The sequence below is a fragment of the Geotrypetes seraphini genome, chromosome 2 (genome assembly GCF_902459505.1).
Source record: "Geotrypetes seraphini chromosome 2, aGeoSer1.1, whole genome shotgun sequence".
NCBI classification, from domain to species: domain Eukaryota; kingdom Metazoa; phylum Chordata; class Amphibia; order Gymnophiona; family Dermophiidae; genus Geotrypetes; species Geotrypetes seraphini.
The window spans coordinates 418,543,178-418,555,629 of record NC_047085.1 but is presented as its reverse complement, the minus strand read 5'-3'; the positions used below and the strand labels follow the sequence as shown (position 1 = coordinate 418,555,629).

Sequence of the window (12,452 nt, the reverse complement as noted above, 5' to 3'; positions counted from 1 at the left end):
TCAAGGAGAGATAAACTGTCTGGCAGACAAATTGAGTCGTCTTCTGCAACCTCACTAATGGACACTCAATTCCTCGCCTCTCCATCACATTTTTTCTCAGTGGGGAACTCCTCAGATCGATCTCTTTATGTCTCCCCACAACCACAAACTGTCTCAGTTCTGCTCCAGGATTTACACTCCTCATCGCCTCGAGGTAGATGCTTTCCTTCTGGAATTGACAAATCAGTTTCTCTAGGCATTCCCTCCATTTCCCCTGATTCTCAAGACTCTTGTCAAACTCAAACAGAAGCGTGCTACCATGATTCTGATTGCTCTTCAGTGGCCCAGGCAACCTTGGTTCTCCCTTCTACTTCAACTCAGCAGCAGGGAGCCAATGCTTCTACCAGTTTTTCCCTCTCTGCTTACAGAGTCAGGAGTCTTTACTTCATCCCAACCTGCAGTCTCTACACCTGATAGCTTGGTACTTCTCAACTTAACTGACACTCAATCTGCACAGGACATTTTAGAGGCTTCTAGAAAGCCTACCACTAGACAATGCTACAATCAGAAATGGACTAGATTTTCTGCTTGGTGCACCATTCATCACAAGGAGCCTCAATCTACCTCCTTGTCTTCAGTTTTGGATTACCTGTTCCACTTATCACAATCAGGCCTCAAATCCACATCCATTTGAGTCCATCTCAGTGCAATCACTGCTTTTCATCAGCCTATTGAAGGGAAACCCCTTCGGCTCATCCTGTGGTTTCCAGATTTATGAAAGGACTTTTCAATGTCAAACCACCTCTCAAACCTCCACCAGTGATTTGGGATCTCAATGTAGTTCTTGCTCAATTGGTGAAGCCTCCTTTTGAACCAAGGGATTGGGCTCATCTTAAATATCACACTTGCAAAGTGGTATTTCTCATTGCTCTTACGTCCGCTTGCAGGGTCAGCGAGCTACAAGCTTTAGTAGCGGACCCACCTTTCACAGTATTCCATCACGACAAGGTGGTCCTCCGTACTCATCCTAAATTCTTACCTAAAGTGGTTTCAGAAGTTCATCTCAACCAATCTATTGTACTTCCAATGTTTTTTTCAAAGCCTCATTCTCATCCTGGAGAAACAGCTCTTCATACTCTGGACTGTAAGTGTGCTTTGGCTTTCAACTTGCGAAGAACTAAGCCACACAGATCTGCACCTCAACTTTTTGTCTCTTTTGATTCAAACAAGTTGGGACATCCGATTTCCAAGCGCACCATCTCCAACTGGTTAGCTGCTTGCATCTCTTTCTGCTATGCTCAGGCTAGACTGCATCTACAGAGTTGAGTCAGAGCCATGGCGACTTCAGTAGCTTTCCTTAGATCTACTCCTATTCAGGAAATCTATACAGCTGCCACATGGTTCTCGGTTCATACCTTCACCTCTTATTATTATCTGGATGATTTTTCCAGATGGGATGGCCATTTCAGCCAGGCAGTTACAAAATTTATTCTCCTGAATTGCCAATACTCCCACCATCCCATTCTGGTTAGCTTGGAGGTCATCCACATGTTGAGAATATGCTGTCTGCCTTTCCTGGGATAAAGCACAGTTACTTACCATAACAGGGGTTATCCAGGGATAGCAGACAGATATTCTCACAACCCACCCGCCTCTCCTGTTTAGCTTCTCTGCTAGCTATCTGAACTGAGGACACACACGCTCTTGCGTGGGCAGGAAGGCAGTCGCGCATGCGCGGTGCTGCAGTCACGAACTTTCTAAGTTCTGCAAGCAAATCAGCTTGCGAAGCTGTCTACATTGGGGTTCCGTGGTTGACGTCACCCACATGTTGAGAATATCTGCTTGCTGTCCCTGGATAACACCTGTTAAGGTAAGTAACTTTGCTTTTTAGGAACACCCTTGATCCACCCATGTACCTCCCATGACCTCACCCCTTTTGAGTTGCGTGCTGCGGGATTTGGGTGTACATTGTTATAGCATGTAGCAAGATATACACAGAAATCCAATTAAGTGCCTGTAAGTGCCAATTAGCACCCGATTATTGGCACTAATTGACTTATGAGCCAGTTTAATTGGGTGTACATCTTGGATCGCCACCCAATTTTTGGCACTGTACATAGATTTGGGGGGAAAGTGTGTTCCTACTTCTGTATGCAGGCTTAGCAAATTTGATAGTGAATGCATGTACTATTTTCAATCTGTTTGTTGTAAACTGTTGTGGTGGACTTTTAGTCAAATTAGTGATATATACATTTAAATTAAATGTTTTATAAAGTCATATAGGCACACATTTTGCCTTCATTAATAGGATTAAAATAGGCACTTTTATTTATTTCTCACATAGGTGTCTTATAAAATTACCTCCTTAAAAATCATTCTAGGTTATTTGAAGTAACGTGTTTCAAATGACAGTTCAGTACGTAATTGTAAATATCAACTTGTGGTTAGATTTATCTTTTCATAATGGCAATGCTGCAAATTTAATGGAATCCATGTTGGTAAAGAACATAAAATAATTGCTTACACGTCAGACTATTTGTTCCAATTTGTTATATTGGCTTTGCTTGAAATATGTCGTTCTTCTGAACTCCTTTTTTTCTTTTACTTCATATGAAAGCTTTCATATCTCATTTGGTTTGCTTTCCCTTTTCCAAATAGTATACCATGATATTATAGAAAGGGAAGCTTTAAAACATCCAGTGAGCTTCAAAAAGATTGAAAAAGAAAATCATAAGAGCGGGATTTAAAGCCATGCTTTTTAAATTTTATTTAAGACATCAGAGCACCTTCTGTTAGAGTTTATTATTGCAAGTTGGCAAGTGTTTCAGTCTGTACCCTCACCGGCCGGAACTTCTACACCTCTGCAACAGACTTTGCTGGATTTTCCCGCCAGAACCCCTCTCCAAGCTGGAACGTGAGGCTCACAGGAATTGGCGACTCGGGACTTAGGTGCCTCCCCAGAGCCGGAAGTTTCTCTCTCGCCTCCCGACCCAGTAGTTCCTCCGTGCCCTGCAGCTGACTCGTCCATGCTAGAGAGAAGCCCCGATACCAAGGTGGTTGCGGAAGTACTATCTATTGAGGGGAGTAGGACGGAGGAAGGAACAGCGGGGAATATACTGCGACCAAAGGTGGAAGATAGTCTTTTGACTCTCTCGACACTTCTCCCCCGGAAGTGACCCTGCTTGATGTTTGGAAAGCGATCCAGACGATGGACGGAACACTATGGAAAACAGTAGAGGAAACATCTGCTTTGGTAAGAAAGGTAGACTCTCTAGCGAAAAAAAGTAGAGGATACCAAAATGGAGAATGAAATTAAGTTTCAAGCAGTAAATGAAGAAATAACTGCTCTTAAAGCTGTTAATGATGGACTGATAAAGGATAAACTTTTGGTACACAAGACAATAGAGCAATTAGAGAACTACAACAGATGATTAAATTTGAGACTATTAAATTTCCCAAGGTTGTTGGAGATTTCTTCAGTTGAATTGTTTAAGAATTACTTAGTTCAAACATTGGGTTTTACTCCCGAACTTATTTCTCCTTTGAATAAAATCTATTATTTACCTGGTGCTACTAAGAAATTAGGGAGCGAAACACCAGGAGTAAATCAAGAGTTTTTGCCTCAACCACCTGACCTGGGAAATATTTCAGAAATTTTGGAGACATCCACGACAGAAATTGAGGAAAGAGCTACCTTGCTCATCTCATTCGTGTTTCAGCAAGATCTTAATGCTGTACTGAAGCTTTATTTTCGTAAAGCTCAAACTCCTTTTATGGGTCAGCGTATTTGGATTTACCTCGATGTCAATAAAGAAACACAAGAAAGGAGAAAATTATTTCTTGTAATGAGGCAAGAAGTGAAATATCTAGGAGCCACTTTCCAACTGGTATATCCTTGTAAATGCCTCATTTAATATTTGGGGGATAAAATATACTTTTTTGTTCCAGAACATTTTAGGAGCTTTCTAGACAAGGAAAAGATCATCAAGGAGTAAACGGGTTTTATAGTATATGAGAGGAGTTATATACGTTAAAGCCATTTATTTTTCTTATTGTTACTTTGAATGTTTTAATTTGAAGTCCCATTAGATGGACTTTCCCCCACCGGTTTTATTTGGGGTTTAAGAAGAAGTTGTATTGTTACTTATGAGTTAAAAACATCTGTAATTTTTTTTCCATTCGTGTTACTTGAACAAGTGTAAATGCTTGCTATTATTTTTAAATGATAAAAGAAAGAAAATACATTTTTCCTTTCCTCACTCAGTAGCGCACCATGTCTAAAATTTTTCTGTCGTTAAGGGTCTCTTTTACTAACTTGGGGTAAGCACTAATGTATGCTTACTGCAGGTTAAAATGCACTACCATGGCGCATGCTCAGGTGTCCCACAGTAGTTTTGGAATTGGCACCTCACCTGGAATACTGTGTGCAATTTTGGAGACCACACTACCAAAAAGATGTGCTTCGAGCTGAATCTGTCCAGCGAATGGCCACTAGAATGGTCTCCGGACTCAAGAGTCTCTCATACGAAGAAAGACTGGGCAAACTACAGCTATACACTCTTGAGGAGCGTAGAGAAAGGGGAGACATGATTGAGACATTTAAGTACATCACAGGTCGTGTCGAGGCGGAAAGCGATATATTCTTCCCCAGGGGACCCTCGGTCACAAGGGGGCACCCGCTCAAACTCAGAGGAGGGAAATTTAATGGTGACACCAGGAAGTATTTCTTCACAGAAAGGGTTGTAGATCACTGGAACAAACTTCCGGTGCAGGTGGTCAAGGCCACCAGCGTGCTAGACTTTAAGAATAAATGGGACATCCACGTGGGATCCCTATGGGGGTCGAGCTAAGGATCTGGGTCATTAGCACTCAGACTTGATGGGGTGGGTCAGAAGAGTGGGCAGACTTGATGGGCTGTAGCCCTTTTCTGCCGTCATCTTTCTATGTTTCTATGTTTCTACTACTCATGCACCAAATTTTATTTTTTAGCACTGGGGGCATGTTTGGCAGTAGAGAATGGGCACGGCTATGCTAATCAAGGCATGAACGTTGCTGTATGCTAACTGATTGGCACAGGATTAGAGCATGAGCCTTTACTACCTACAAAATAGGCAGCTCTAAGGGCTCACGCACCCATGGTCATGCGCAAATGGGAAAATTAGCACATGGCCATTATTGAAAAATTTTAAAATCTGCCTTTTACTGGCAGCGCTAAAACTGGCCTCAGCATGCAGGAAAGACCCTAAATTTACTTAACTCACTGAAAATCAGGGGAGGGAAATTTCATGGTGACTCCAGAAAGTATTTCTTCACTTAGAGGGTGGTCGATCATTGGAATGAACTCCCACGGTAGGTGATTGAGGCCAACAGCGTGGCCTCAAAAATAAATGGGATTTCAAAAATAAATGGGATATTCATGTGGGATCTCTAATGAGGTAAGGACAGGAGGTTGGTGAGCAAGCTCAGGGGGGAAGGGTCACTGGAGTGGGCAGACTTGATGGGCTTTGGCCCTTTTCTGCCATCATTTTTCTATGTTACTTGACAATTCTGAAAGATGTCTATAAGTACTATTTTCTAATGCATTAGGTTTGTCATTCTGGATGGGTGGGTAATGTCCTCATACTCGTGAACCGTGCAGATGGAATCCACTCCAGTTTTTGAATCCCTCCTCCTTCACCAGAAGGCTCTGCTTCCCCCTTCAGTTTTTCCTTCTGATCATGAGCTGGAAGGAGTCTCTGATCTTCTCTGTATATTTCTTTATTTTTTAAGTCTTTTTCACATTTTTTTTAATGACATTTGGTGCTTAGAGCTCCCCTCATTGAGAGTCCAGTTCTGCCTGCGTGGAGAAGAAGCAGACTGAGGTCTGCAGCTAACAGGTCAATTTCTCTGTGGTATCTGTTGGCCAGCCTGCAGAAACTTTTATGGAGCTCAGAGTCCATTCCCCTCATAGTGTTGCTCACTCACTGGGTCGTAGGGCTTGAGTGTAGGCTGTCAGACATCCATAGGGGGCTCAGTGGTGCTCTACAGGGTTCCGGCTGACCCAGCAGTGGCAATTCTTATGTTCTTATGTTGCACTGTAATATTTATTTGAGGGTATTTGAGAAGTGTCCACTAAGGCTGCAGCTATCTGTGGTGTTGATAGATACATAGATAGATCTGATATAATGTACTTCTGAAGCATCTGAACCGCTCTATCTTAGAGAATGTCTAATGCAAGATTACTCTAGGACACCAGTTTGACCAATTTCATATTTTATTTGGAAAGGGCCAGCACTCGTATATTTAAAAAGAACTTGGTAGATATATGAAAAGTCCTTCTTTCTGAACTGTTTATTGTCCAAATTAATGGTAGAAGGCAAAAAAATAAATGTGATAGTAATCACATTTTGTTTATTATTAGAATATGGAGGAATGGGCTTGGATTTCTCATACAGCATTGCAGTAGCAGAAGAACTTGGAAATATTCGTGCTGGAGGAGTTCCCATGGCCATTGGAGTTCAGTCAAACATGGCTACACCAGCTCTATCTAAGTACCTCATTCATGATTGTTTCTGTCATCATTCTCTGGTTTCTGTCATCATTTTCTGATTGTAATATGTCCTGATACAATAGAATCACAGTGAATTTTAACACTGTGAACTTGCAACAAATGATCAAACCACAATTACTGATTTTTCATGAGAGATGAATTACTATTATTTTACAAATAATCACTTCACTCATCAGACATGCTCTATGAGTAAGAATAATTGCTTAGTTCGGAACATCTCTCTTTCTTTGAAATGTAAACAGCATTCTTCCATGAAATGTAGATTTATATGACATGCCCTTTTCTTTCCATTGTTTTTGATTTCTCACTTATTTGAGAAGAGAGTATTATATTTGCCAGTTAATTTATTGATTTTGCAGAGCATATTAAACAGGAAGTTTATATATATATATATATATATATATATATATACTAGTCTTTAAGCCCGTTACATTAACGGGTGCTAGAATAGATGTGTGTGTCTTTATTTCTTTCTTTCTTTTTCTCTCTCTCCTCTTGGCCGCTTTCTGTCTCTCTCTTTCCTCGGCTGTCAACCATCACCCCTTGCCTGTTCCACCTGTCCAGCAGTAGGCCTTCTCCCTGCCTTTTACCTCCCCCTGTCCAGCAGCACTCCTTACCTGCTCCCCCTGTCCAGCAGCACTTCTTCCCTGGTCCCCCTGTCCAGCAGCACTTCTTCCCTGCTCCTCTTCCCTGCTCCCCTGTTCCTTTTCCCTGCTCCCCCTGCCCAGCAGCACTCCTTACCTGTGTCTCTCTTTCTCCTTAGTGTTTTGTTATTTTTTTCAATCTGTCTCTTTAGCCCCCTGTCCTTCTGTGAGTGTCTGTGTGTCTGTGTCCTTGTGCACTGTTGTTGTTTTTTTTTTTAAATCTCTGTTTAGCTCCTGATCCCCTCTGTTTCCATGGCAACCCTGTTCGCGGATGTGAGGGCCGTTTTGTGGAGCTCGAGGTCGGCGGCGGACATGGCTAGCGTGTAGGGCGGAAGCGGGAGGCGTGGCCTCAGCAGCGGTCGGGCGGCTCGCGCCGCCAGCCCCCAGGAGCTCGAGGCCGGCGGTGGACATGGCTAGCGTGTAGGGTGGAAGCGGGAGGCGGGGCCTCAGCAGCGGTCAGGCGGCTCGCGCCGCCGGCCCCCAGGAGCTTGAGGCCGGCGGCGGACATGGCTGGCGTGGCATGGTGGAGGAGGAACAGAGGTCGGTGACGTAAAACCCGCGCATGCGCAATCGTGTTTCCGCTACGGATCAGAGAACACAATTTTTTTAGTGCGCATGCGCGTCCTACCATTTTATTATATTAGATATATATATATAAACTTCCTGTTTAATATGCTCTGCAAAATCAATAAATTAACTGGCAAATATAATACAGTGGTGCCTCACACAACGAACTTAATTGGTTCCAGGAGCAAGTTTGTTATGTGAAACGTTCGTTATGTGAAACGCGTTTTCCCATAGGAATACATGTAAAAAAAAATAATTCGTTCTGCAGCATAAAATATGCTAAGATGACATAAAAAAAGATAAATTTTTGGTTATTATTTTTATTTAGATACATCTAAAAACATAATTGTTTTTTAAAACAACACACATTTTTTAAATTTAAAGACAGACTAAGTAGAGTCTAATTTTACAGTGAGAGGGCAGAGTCTCAGCGGCAAAAACTGGGACTTAACTGTTCATTTTTTTTTTTTTCTACCGTGTTTCCCCGATGATAAGGCAGGGCCATCAAATAAGACAGCCCCCCCTTTTTAGAAAAAAATGTAAAATAAGGCACCCCCACCGCAAATAAGCCACCCACCGATACCTGCGCTTACCCGAATCGGGTGGTACGGTGGGTGACTCCGTGTGGTCCTTGGCACCCCCGACACGATCGGGGCAAGAGGGAGCTCAAGCCCTCTTGCCCCCCCGACTCCCCGACACGATCGGGGCAAGAGGGAGCCCAAGCCCTCTTGCCCCCCCCCCGACCCCCCGACACGATCGGGGCAAGAGGGAGCCCAAGCCCTCTTGCCCCCCGACTCCCCGACACGATCGGGGCAAGAGGGAGCCCAAGCCCTCTTGCCCCCCCGACTCCCCGACACGATCGGGGCAAGAGGGAGCCCAAGCCCTCTTGCCCCGCCGATTCCCCAACTCCCCGACAATATCGGGCCAGGAGGGAGCCCAAGTCCTCCTGGCCACGGCGACCCCCTAACCCCACCCTGCACTACATTACGGGCAGGAGGGATCCCAGGCCCTCCTGCCCTCGACGCAAACCCCCCTCCCCCCAACGACCGCCCCCCCCAAGAACCTCCGACCGCCCCCCCAGCCGACCCGCGACCCCCCTGGCCGACCCCCACGACACCCCCAACCCCCTTCCCCGTACCTTTCTGTAGTTGGCCGGACAGACGGGAGCCAAACCCGCCTGTCCGGCAGGCAGCCAACGACGGAATGAGGCCGGATTGGCCCATCCGTCCCAAAGCTCCGCCTACTGGTGGGGCCTAAGGCGCCTGGGCCAATCAGAATAGGCCCGGGAGCCTTAGGTCCCTCCTGGGGGCAGGGCCTGAGGCACATGGTCGGGTTGGGACCATGTGCCTCAGGCCCCGCCCCCAGGAGGGACCTAAGGCTCCCGGGCCTATTCTGATTGGCCCAGGCGCCTTAGGCCCCACCAGTAGGCGGAGCTTTGGGACGGATGGGCCAATCCGGCCTCATTCCATCGTTGGCTGCCTGCCGGACAGGCGGGTTTGGCTCCCGTCTGTCCGGCCAACTACAGAAAGGTACGGGGAAGGGGGTTGGGGGTGTCGTGGGGGTCGGCCAGGGGGGTCGCGGGTCGGCTGGGGGGCGGTCGGAGGTTCTTGGGGGGGGCGGTCGTTGGGGGAGGGGGGGTTTGCGTCGAGGGCAGGAGGGCCTGGGATCCCTCCTGCCCGTAATGTAGTGCAGGGTGGGGTTAGGGGGTCGCCGTGGCCAGGAGGACTTGGGCTCCCTCCTGGCCCGATCGTGTCGGGGAGTCGGGGGGGCAAGAGGGCTTGGGCTCCCTCTTGCCCCGATCGTGTCGGGGAGTCGGGGGGGCAAGAGGGCTTGAGCTCCCTCTTGCCCCGATCGTGTCGGGGAGTCGGGGGGGCAAGAGGGCTTGGGCTCCCTCTTGCCCCGATCGTGTCGGGGAGTCGGGGGGGCAAGAGGGCTTGAGCTCCCTCTTGCCCCGATCGTGTCGGGGAGTCGGGGGGGCAAGAGGGCTTGGGCTCCCTCTTGCCCCGATCGTGTCGGGGAGTCGGGGGGGCAAGAGGGCTTGGGCTCCCTCTTGCCCCGATCGTGTCGGGGAGTCGGGGGGGCAAGAGGGCTTGGGCTCCCTCTTGCCCCGATCGTGTCGGGGAGTCGGGGGGGGGGCAAGAGGGAGCCAGGCGGAGAGAGGGCAGTTAAGCGCAGTGCCTGCGCGGAAGGATGCAGCTCGGGCGACTTCGTTGTGTGAAACGAAGTTCGTTGTACGAATCAAGACATAAAGTTCGTTGTGCGCAGCGTTCGCTGTGCGAGGCGTCCGTTATGCGAGGCACCACTGTACTCTCTTCTCAAATATATATATATAAATATATAAAAACAGTGTTCTCCCCAGAAATTTTTTCCAGCCGGGTGGCATAAAAAAGTAGCCGGATGGGGCGGGACAGGGAAATTTGGTGGTGGGGAAAATTAAGGGCTCCTTTTACTAAGCTGCAATAGCGTTTTCAGCGCTTGCAGAATTGCCACGCTACACGGCTTGAACTAATGCCAGCTCATTGTTGGCGTTAGCGTCTAGCATGTGCAGCAATTCTGTACGAGCTTAGCGCGCGGTAAAACCGCTATCGCAGCTTAGTAAAAGGAGCCATAAATGTGTACTATTTGTATTAGTTAATTATTATTAATTATTTTCCAATGCTCATTATGACTGCCTTTCTTAAGGTTGACACTTGTTCCATAATATATATATTAAATTTAAGTATCCAATTCTAGAAGTGAATAATTAGATATTTGCCCTTTTTCAAATGGTATAGAGCAGCGTCTCTCGAACTTTTTTAACTCCAGCACACTAAAGGAGCAAATTTAAAAAGGTATTCCCTCTAATAATGCACTCCCCCCCAATTTTTCAGGGCTTTTTAAATTTGAGTTTAACATGCAATTTTTAATTCTTCCAATAATTGTCCATCACCCTAAATCTGTTTTAATTGTTCTTCGCTGCTCTCCACTCCTACATTATGAACAATTTATTTTGAATTCCACGGTGATTTTAGGTACAGCTATTAGGAAAGGGACACATGCAGATTTAACATGTTAATAACATGATTAACACGTTAAATAAGCAATCACCTTAGGCAATAGATCCCTGACAGATTTGAATACCAAGGTTAGAAGCTTAAATTGTATTCTCCAAAGAACCGGCAACCAGTGAAGTTCAGCAAGTACAGGTGTAAGATGGGAAAAATGGGGCAATCTAGCTATTACCCTGGCAGCGGTATTTTGAGCCACCTGAAGCGCTCTGAGTGAAGTCTTCGGTGTGTCTTCAAGTTGTACTTTAGATCAGTGTTTTTCAACCTTTTTACACCCGTGGACTGGCAGAAATAAAAGAATTATTTTGTGGACCGGCAAACTACTAGGACTAAAATTTAAAAACCCTGTTTCCGCCCCATCTCTGCGAGCTCGGTCCCGCAAATCATCTGATCCCATCCACACAAGCCTCAGTTATGATTTTATATTGAATGTATTTTATTAAAGTATAAAAAGAAACAATATTCTGTGCAATTGTCATTTTATAAATACAATTAATACAGGGCAAGAATCAACAAAACCCCTGTCTCCCCTCCCCTTCACATATATCCCCTTTACTATCAAGAAAACTGAACAAGCCAAATTATTACAAAATGCTACACAGAAATATCATGCTAAAAGAATACTGCAGTCACACATGACAGGAATAGTTTTAGGGGAGTGCAACTAGGGCTACTGCCCCCTGGTCAGAGAGCGCCCGAAGCCAGCTGGAAGCTAAAGAAGCACTGCCTGGGCTTTGCAGTCCCAAGTTATGTCTAACACCAGCTCTAGCAGGGATATATATTTCAAATTTGATATATTCTAATCACAAAATAGAAATAAAATTATTTTTTTCTACCTTTTGTCATCTCTGATTTCTGCTTCCATCTTCTTTTCACTCTCTTCCTTCCAGCGTCTGCCTTCTCTGTCTCTTCAATCCAGCATCTGCCCTTTCATCCACTATGTGTCCTCTCCCCCTTCCATATGGTATCTGTCTTCTTTCTATGCCCCTCTCCCTTTTCCATCCAGCCTGCGCCCCTCTCTCCTTTTTACATGATTCATTCCAGCTTCACTGCTCTCTTCATTTTTATCTCTCCTACACCAGATCTACCATCGTTGTCCCTCTCTGCTTATTTTTCTCCTGACCCCTTCCCATCATCAATCTCTCTACTTTCTTATGCCCATCTCTCCCCTTCCCCTCCTCTAATCTCCCTGCCAGCTGTTTCCTTCCTTTTTTCCTTCTCCCTTCCCTCCTCCTCCTCCTGTCCAGCAGTAACTCTCTTCCCTTCCTCCCCTCCCAGCAGTATCTCTCCTTCTCCTTCCCTCCAGGTCCAATAGCAGCTGTCCCTTTTTTTCCCTTGCCCAGCAGCTTCCCAGACTCCTTTCCCTCCTCCCCTCCCAGCAGCATCTCTCTTTCTCCTTCCCTCCAGGTCCAGTATCAGCTGTCGCTTTTTTTCCCTTGCCCAGCAGCTTCCCAGACTCCTATCCCTCCTTTCCTCCCAGCAGCATCTCTCCTTCTCCCTCCCTCCAGCTCCAGTAGCAGCTGCCCCTTTTTCCCCGCTTGCCCAGCAGCTTCCCAGACTCCTTTCCCTCCTCCCCTCCCAGCAGCATCTCTCCTTCTCCCTCTCCAGGTCTAGTAGCAGTTGTCCCTTTTTTTTTACCATGCCCAGCAGCTTCCCAGCCTCTAA

At 46.1% G+C, this 12,452-nt stretch overlaps 1 protein-coding gene across 1 annotated transcript in view; it reads left to right on the top strand.

The window, feature by feature from the left end:
* The window catches only part of LOC117354147 (probable acyl-CoA dehydrogenase 6), a 202,360-nt gene that overhangs the window by 127,359 nt on the left and 62,549 nt on the right, over positions 1 to 12,452 (top strand). Inside the window, exon 3 of the mRNA XM_033931107.1 lies at positions 6,380 to 6,509. Within this exon, the coding sequence (XP_033786998.1) occupies positions 6,380 to 6,509 (130 nt within the window). The remainder of the gene's footprint in view (positions 1 to 6,379; positions 6,510 to 12,452) is intronic.